This window comes from Pistacia vera, unplaced genomic scaffold, assembly GCF_008641045.1.
Source record: "Pistacia vera cultivar Batoury unplaced genomic scaffold, PisVer_v2 Contig829, whole genome shotgun sequence".
Classification (NCBI taxonomy): Eukaryota; Viridiplantae; Streptophyta; class Magnoliopsida; order Sapindales; family Anacardiaceae; genus Pistacia; species Pistacia vera.
Window position 1 is genome coordinate 328,854 of NW_022196700.1, and position 7,911 is coordinate 336,764.

The 7,911-nt window shown below is 36.0% G+C and overlaps 1 protein-coding gene across 1 annotated transcript; it reads left to right on the top strand.

The window, feature by feature from the left end:
• The first annotated feature begins 1,008 nt into the window (after window positions 1–1,008).
• Window positions 1,009–6,472, top strand: LOC116117999 (microtubule-associated protein 70-2-like). The gene is made up of 11 exons (XM_031403984.1): window positions 1,009–1,283; window positions 1,374–1,459; window positions 2,908–2,973; window positions 3,079–3,249; window positions 3,468–3,638; window positions 4,568–4,723; window positions 4,824–4,970; window positions 5,153–5,224; window positions 5,314–5,847; window positions 5,929–6,116; window positions 6,281–6,472. The coding sequence occupies exons 1-11, from the start codon at window positions 1,109–1,111 to the stop codon at window positions 6,294–6,296; spliced, it is 1,782 nt and encodes a 593-aa protein (XP_031259844.1). The 5' UTR covers window positions 1,009–1,108; the 3' UTR covers window positions 6,297–6,472.
• Window positions 6,473–7,911: the final 1,439 nt, after the last annotated feature.

Below are 7,911 nucleotides of genomic sequence, written 5' to 3' on the forward strand. Positions count from 1 at the left end.
GAACGTTTGCAAGTACCCCGTTAGTTTCACTCTCATCACTCCTCTTCTCCGACAAAGAGTTGTAAGCGAGGAAGCAACTTGCGGCGCGATGGAGAGGAAGGGCTTGTGCGTAAGTGAGGGTGAGGTGGAGCAGATCTCTGCCTAGACCACGATCTGGCCTAGCCGGCGCGGCACTGGTGCGATGTTGATGTCCAGTGGATGAGGGAGTGTAGTCGCGCATTCCAGGCAGCGACAGTCGCAGTGCGCAACTTGCAGGTGCGCAGATCGACCTTCAGGCGGCAAGTTCTAGGAAGTGAGGCGCCGGAAATGGGTCAAGGTTGTTTCTGGCGGTGAGGGTTGTCACACTTCTGACAAGCCAACGGTGGTAGAGGTGGAGGCGGAGAGGTGTATACAAATTTGAGATAGGGTTATTTTTTTTTCAATTCAGATTCAATGAAATCAAATTACCTTTTTTACCCTTTAACTGTTTCATTAAACATTTTTCTATTAATTTAAAGGGTGGGAATCTGGAATTAATGAAACCAGTGGGAACTTGGCGTGTCGCGAAACTTTGGGTAGGAACATGTCATTTACTCTAATGGATTTATAGAGTGAGATTCCAATAAGACAAATGAGACAAAACCCCATTATTATTAGCCATATATCACCTAATCTATTTATGGATTTTAACATAATTTTTTTTTAAAGAAATTTAGAATGTTGAATGACATTTTTACACCAATCCATGGAAAAATTGTCTCTTTACAATTAAGTTTTAGTGCATAAATTAAGAAAATAAGGGTTATATTGGTGTTTTTTGAAACCACGGGGGTCAAAATGTAATCGGCCAATAAATAAACACAGAAATGGAGTGTTATTGAATCGTCTCCACAAGAATATTTCAAAAAGAAAAAGTCTCTATCTACGGACTAAACTGTTTTTATTTTTTAATTTTTTAAACAAATAAATTAATGTTGTTTGACATATAAATCCGCGCCTAAATGCCATATTTAATCGTCTCCCATATAAATACAAACAGAGTCGAAACTAAAACAACTGAACACCAAACTTAACAATAACCGGAGTGTGAAAGTGATAATTAAAAAGAGATTCAGAGGATTAATCTCTAATGGCTCACTACAACGGCGAAGTAGAGGTGGAGGTGTCTGTAAAGCCAAGCAGTTTGAGCTCCTCTGCTTCGTTTAAAGCTCGAAGGCCTAAGCCTAATGATGATGTAATTAATCTCCTCCACGGCTCCGATCCCGTCCGCCTTGAACTCAACCGTCTTGAAAATGAACTCCGAGGTTCAATTTCAATATTGTTTTGTATTACTAATAATCTGATTGATTATGATTGAAAGTGAAATCCGTGTGCATTTTCATTTGCATGTGCAGATAAAGATAGAGAATTAGGAGAATCTCTTGCGGAAATCAAATCCTTAAAGAATTCAGAACGCCTCAAACACAAAGCTGTGGAAGAGGTATTTTCTGTATTACAAAAATAATTGCAATTGGTAGAGAAGATTTTATCTCTTGAACAGATAGCATTTGGTTCCTTGAATTAAATGATGTTGTACTCCTTCATTGTTCTAATATCATTGATGGAAGTTTATGGCTTCCCAAACTTTTATGTCCCTGTTTTTTCAGTGGATCTATGTACATGATAGGTTATTAATTATTTAGATGTCCTATCTTTCTAGAACAATTTGTAAGAACGAAATGCTTCTTTAGGACACCAGAATTATCCTTTTGTTATACTTGAATTGTTAAATTCCGTTTCAAGTGTCAAAATTTCTTGATTATATGACAACCTACACTTGTATAATATCTGTACTGGTAATTTCATTGTGAATCTTTGACATGCTTACAAGCTTGATGATTGTTTTACTTTTTGTGGTTCTTTTTTTCTTTTTTCAAAAAAAAAAAAAAAAATTAAAAAAAAAAAATACACTTGCGTGACGTTGTAGTCATTGATATACTTTTCAGTTGCTGCTCATGTTGAAATATGGTATTCATGTTGGTATTCATATCTTATTGGTTAAAAATGGGAGTCTCGTACAATGAAAAGCAGCCACCCTACTGCTTATACAACTATCTCACAAGTTGTTTAGCTGCAATGTTGCATCAGTTCCAAGCTTGTGTTCCTTCCTATTCGAGATCCTGTTCATTTCCTGGTACCAGTTTTTTCTCCCAATTGAGATCTTCTAGGCACAGAGGGACTCTACAGCCCGTACCTTGCCAATTAATCCAGTCATACTAGATGAGTCCCTACTTGATTCTAAATTATCATTGCACTTCAGTCTATCTGGAGATTGCAATACATCTCATTTCCGTTTCACAACTTCTTATTAGCTATCATTTCTGGGTTTTAAGTTTTTCTGTGAGCATTATTGCATAATGAAGTGCTATTAGGTATTTCATTTTATCCATCTAATAGAATCTTGCTCTATCAAATAAGAAAAGATTTAAATTTACTGAATAGTTGTATTTTAATATCCTTAGCCTTGGTCACAATATACTCAGTCATTGCAATTGTAGAGTTACGTGTTATTTTCATTTTTTTTTAAATAATCATCTCTTTTTGAACTCTTGATATCTTAAAGTTATGCCTATAACTTCTTAAAATGCCAATGAAAACTTTGAGATTTATTAACTCATTGTCTCATTACCAACTTTGTCTTGATAAACAAAATGATTTAACAGTGCTAGGTCTTCGAAGTGATTTGTTATTTTAGATAATTTTCATATAAGCTCTCAATTGGCATTTCACAAATGTGCAATGCCAATAGCAAATAGCGTTTCATTTCAAGAATGAGGAAATGTGAATTGACTACTGATGCATGATGAATATTGATATTGAAATATAAAAAGGGAATTCCTACCATATAGTAAGTTTGCTAACTGTTTTTCTTTTGATTTATATAACCAGCTAACAGACAAGTTAAACAAAGTGGATGAGAAGCTTAAAGTGACTGAAGCACTTTTGGAAAGCAAGGTATTTCTTAAGTTGTAGCTATAGCCTGCTTAGAGTTGTTCTTTTCTGTTATCAAATTTCAGAAGTCCTTTTCTACACATTATAATGAATGATGTATGTCTGCAGAATCTTGAGATAAAGAAGATAAATGATGAGAAGAAAGCAGCATTGGCTGCACAGTTTGCTGCAGAAGCCACACTACGCAGAGTCCATGCTGCCCAGAAAGATGATGAGATGCCTCCAATTGAGGCAATCATCACTCCACTGGAGGCAGAGCTTAAGCTTGCCAGGCTGGAGGTATAATAAGAAGTATTTAAGAAGTATTCTCTGGATAATTTTGTAACACAATATGTGGCAATTATGTTGTAGTTTTTCTTGTACATTGTTACCTGTGGCATTAACTTTTTTTAAAGTGAAAATATTAAAGAATGTTATCATAGAGACTTGTTTCATGACCATGATGAAGAGTAATGAGTGAAATTTCTCTTCTTAAGCATGATGTTTTGGTTTGTTAGGCAGCAAAGTTGCAGGAGGACAATAGGGCACTGGATCGGCTCACTAAATCTAAAGAAGCTGCACTACTCGAGACTGAGAGAACTGTCCAGATGGCTTTGGCAAAAGCTTCTTTTGTTGATGATCTACAAAACAAAAATCAAGAGCTGATGAAACAGATTGAAATATGCCAGGTTTGTCATCATTCAAATTAAGCTTGTTGTAGGGAAGCTGCAATGAGTGGTTCCCTAATTAAACAAAGTGCTAGCTTAAAGTCATAGGTACAAGGAAAAGAACAGAGAGAAAAACTCAGTTCACATTGTATCATTAATTAATCAAAGTTGGGAAACCCAGCAAAATTAGACTTCATATATAGTGGCCAAGTTCGGAAGAAAAAAATAAGTTTGAAGTCTATTCCTAATAAAACATTCAAATACTACTCCTAGTCAAAATTGTTCATCCATTTTTTTTTTTTTTGGTACCTTTAGATATTTTATGTGGCCAAAAAATATGAAATTATATATGAATTGACAAAAGGATGAGTAGTAATTTTGTTATATTTATATAAATATAAAAAAAATCCTACTTTAGAATTTTTCCTAAGATTCATGAGCTGCGTCTGGTTTCATATGTTNCAAGAGCTGATGAAACAGATTGAAATATGCCAGGTTTGTCATCATTCAAATTAAGCTTGTTGTAGGGAAGCTGCAATGAGTGGTTCCCTAATTAAACAAAGTGCTAGCTTAAAGTCATAGGTACAAGGAAAAGAACAGAGAGAAAAACTCAGTTCACATTGTATCACTAATTAATCAAAGTTGGGAAACCCAGCAAAATTAGACTTCATATATAGTGGCCAAGTTCGGAAGAAAAAAATAAGTTTGAAGTCTATTCCTAATAAAACATTCAAATACTACTCCTAGTCAAAATTGTTCATCCATTTTTTTTTTTTTGGTACCTTTAGATATTTTATGTGGCCAAAAAATATGAAATTATATATGAATTGACAAAAGGATGAGTAGTAATTTTGTTATATTTATATAAATATAAAAAAAATCCTACTTTAGAATTTTTCCTAAGATTCATGAGCTGCGTCTGGTTTCATATGTTCTGTTTATGAAACCAGGAGGAGAATAAGATTGTAGACAAAATGCATCGACTAAAGGTTGCAGAGGTTGAAAAGCTAATCCAATCTGTTCGTGAACTTGAAGAAGCTGTTTTGGCTGGAGGAGCTGCTGCCAATGCTGTGCGTGATTACCAGCGGAAAGTGCAAGAGATGAATGTAATTACCCTTATTTTTTTGAGCTTCTATTTTACTAGTTGTAGTTATTGTGATGGCATAGAATTTTCCAAACTGCTTCTGACTTCCAAAACTTGCATAGGAGGAGAAAAAGTATCTAGAACGAGAAGTAGCACGTGCTAAGGTTTCTGCAAACAGGGTTGCCACAGTAGTTGCCAATGAGTGGAAGGATGGCAATGACAAAGTTATGCCTGTAAAGCAGTGGCTTGAGGAGAGAAGATTTTTTCAGGCATGTTTTGCTATGAAGCATGTGCTTGATATTACTGTTTGATGTCTTTGGATCTGTTGGTTGGATGTTTTGTAGTTTGTTTCAAATAAAAAAAAAATGGAAGGAAGAGAAATTATTAAGATAATAAAAATGTTAAAGTTTCACTCTGGACTTGATATAATTTTAATTTACCAAATTTGTAGGGAGAACTGCAACAACTTCGAGATAAACTGGTTGTAGCGGAGCGCACTGCAAAGGCAGAAGCACAACTGAAAGTAAGTTAGCCTGTTTTGTTGTTATTACTGCTTTATTACCTGTTTAATAACTTCTCCTTGATAGCTTATTGAATTGATTGATTGCTTAGGAGAAATACCACTTACGATTCAAGGTTTTAGAGGAAAGGCTTAAAGCATCTAATGTGAACTCTCGCACTGCCTCTGAAGGAAGATGTATAAACAACGGGCTTTCACGATGTCAGTCTTTCGGTGGAGCTGAAAGTTTTTCCAGATCTTCGAATGGCTATCTATCAAAAAAAGCAGTGAATTTACAAACTGGGTCCCTCCGATCAAATAGTGCAATTGCCTTAGTGAGGAATGCCAAGATGTCATCAAGATCATTTGATGGTGGTAGTAGATCATTGGATAGAGGTAATCTGATTCCAGTTGCAACTGCAAAAGATAATTTTCCCACCATCACTAATGATCAGACCTCAAGTACTGAGATAACTATTACACATGACGAGAGTATGGATGGGATTCTAACTGAAAAATCAAAAACACAGCTTGAAGATCATGTTTCAGGTGTGTTGTATGATCTGTTACAGAAAGAGGTAATAACTCTGAGGAAAGCTTGCCATGAAAAAGATCAAAGCTTGAAGGACAAGGATGATGCGATTGAGGTTAGATACAGTTGCAGCCTCTACCATCTCATTCGTTTTTCTCGTAATTAATTTTTTTGATTTCATTGCAAACTTGAGCAGATCTTGGCAAAAAAGGTTGACACATTGAACAAAGCAATGGAAGTTGAGTCCAAAAAAATGAGAAGGGAAGTAGCTGCCATGGAGAAGGAAGTTGCTGCCATGCGGGTTGGCAAGGAGCATGATCAGCGAACAAGGCGCACTAGTGCTCCCAAGGCAGCTGTAACTAGCCCTCATTTGCTCTCTGCAAGGTAATACTTTTTTAGTTTGTGCAATTAATTTCTATGAAATAGTTTAATTTACTGGATGTGCTTTCGTTTCTTGAATACTCTTCATATGGGGAGAAAGAGAGTTGGCTATATTTACAATTAGCATAACATGAGAATTGCTGAGTAAATTCTGATTCGTTTTCCAGGAATGCACGAAACTAATTGGAAATTGACGTAGGCGTGATACATTAGCCAGGATATGGCATGTTTTAATTCTTTATTAACTCTTGTATTAGCTGTCTCAACAAGTTAGTACATTTGTAAAGAACTTACTCTAGGTTTCTAGGAAATATTTGTATGTATATTTATGTACTATTATTGAAAATCATTAAAGTCAAGTGTGCCACAAATTTGTAGACAAAGTTTGCCTTAATAAAGTTTTTTCCATCTGAAACAAGGGTTAAGAAACAGCTTGCTATATGAAGTCATAGCCAGACCTGAAAGCAGTACTATTGGGAAAAGTTTACTCTAATAATAAATTTTAGGGATATTATCAATGTTTTCTGTATTTGCAAGAAAAAGGATACAATTTTTAAAAGAGATAAAACTCTGTTAATCAACGTTAAGTTTAACGAAAAAAAGATAAAAGACATAAATGTCCATATACTAATATTTATATAAAAAAAAAAACCTATGTTTTTTTTCTAAAAAAATAACAATGAAAACTGAAAGAAGATATAATAATATTTATAAAAAAATTATATATATACATATATATTAACATTAAGGATGTTCATTATATATAAAAAAAAAAAAGATATAATAATATAATACGAATTTATTTTTCTAATTGTTATGCCTAGAAAAATATGGCTGACATAGAGCCTCGTCAACGTAAACGGTCAGAGCTTAGGTAAGTCTTGCAGCTATTCAGACGTAGCCACGTCACACGTTGACGTAAGCGGCATACTCCTGCCAGTGCAGTAGGTGTGCGCTAAGCTGGTGAAAGGCTGGAGGCGATCCACGTGTCCAATCCCTGCAAGAGTCGAGTAAATCACTCGAGCAAGTGAGCAACGAGACGCAAGGAAAGATTTGCATGACATACTCCTTGATTTAGTAATAATTATCTCAATTCATCCCACTATAAATAGAGAGTTCCTCTCCCGTTTGTGGGATTAGCTAATTTCTCTCTGGAATAGCATATACTCTCTCTCTCTCTCTCTCTTGTAGCCTCTTATAAGTTAGCTCGCTAAACGCGACCTGATCACAAATATATTAATACGATACCAGTGGACGTAGGATTCGCTTTCTTAAGCATCTGAACCACTTTAAACACCGTTCTTCTTCTTCTATTCAGTTCACTACCCCCGTACACGTGTGTCTTCTAAGTCAGCTCAGCATTTCTCACGTGTGTTTAGTTGGTGTCAAAATCCAGCATCAACAGTTTGAAGTTGGAAGGAGGACCTGATTTAGTATTCGTCCTTCATCAGGAGAATCTCTAACTAATCAGTCCAACAACAAATGGCTCGCCGATTCGAATCTGAGCGACCTAATCATGGTAAGGAAGAGATCCCCCAAGTACAAGAGGACATTTCATCCGAAGTGCCCCCAGTCCTGCAAAATCTCATGGGGGATATCCTTTCAAGCTCACAGCTTGATCCAGCCGTCATGAGCTACCTGGAGAGGTTCAACAATACTCTCCAAACGATCAATAAAGGCTGGACCGCTTGGATTGGGTCGCACCACCCGAATCAAATGAGGCGATGCCACCACTAACAACGCTTGCAAGTCACATGCAGTGCGTCAAAGGAAGGGAAAGCAAGTGGCGAACAATGGG

Coding starts and splice junctions, on each gene's coding strand:
- LOC116117999 (XM_031403984.1), top strand. CDS start 1,109: ATGGCTCACTACAACGGCGAAGTAGAGGTGGAGGTGTCTGTAAAGCCA. Junction 1,284..1,373: donor TCTTGAAAATGAACTCCGAG/GTTCAATTTCAA, acceptor TTGCATGTGCAG/ATAAAGATAGAGAATTAGGA. Junction 4,724..4,823: donor GGAAAGTGCAAGAGATGAAT/GTAATTACCCTT, acceptor AAACTTGCATAG/GAGGAGAAAAAGTATCTAGA.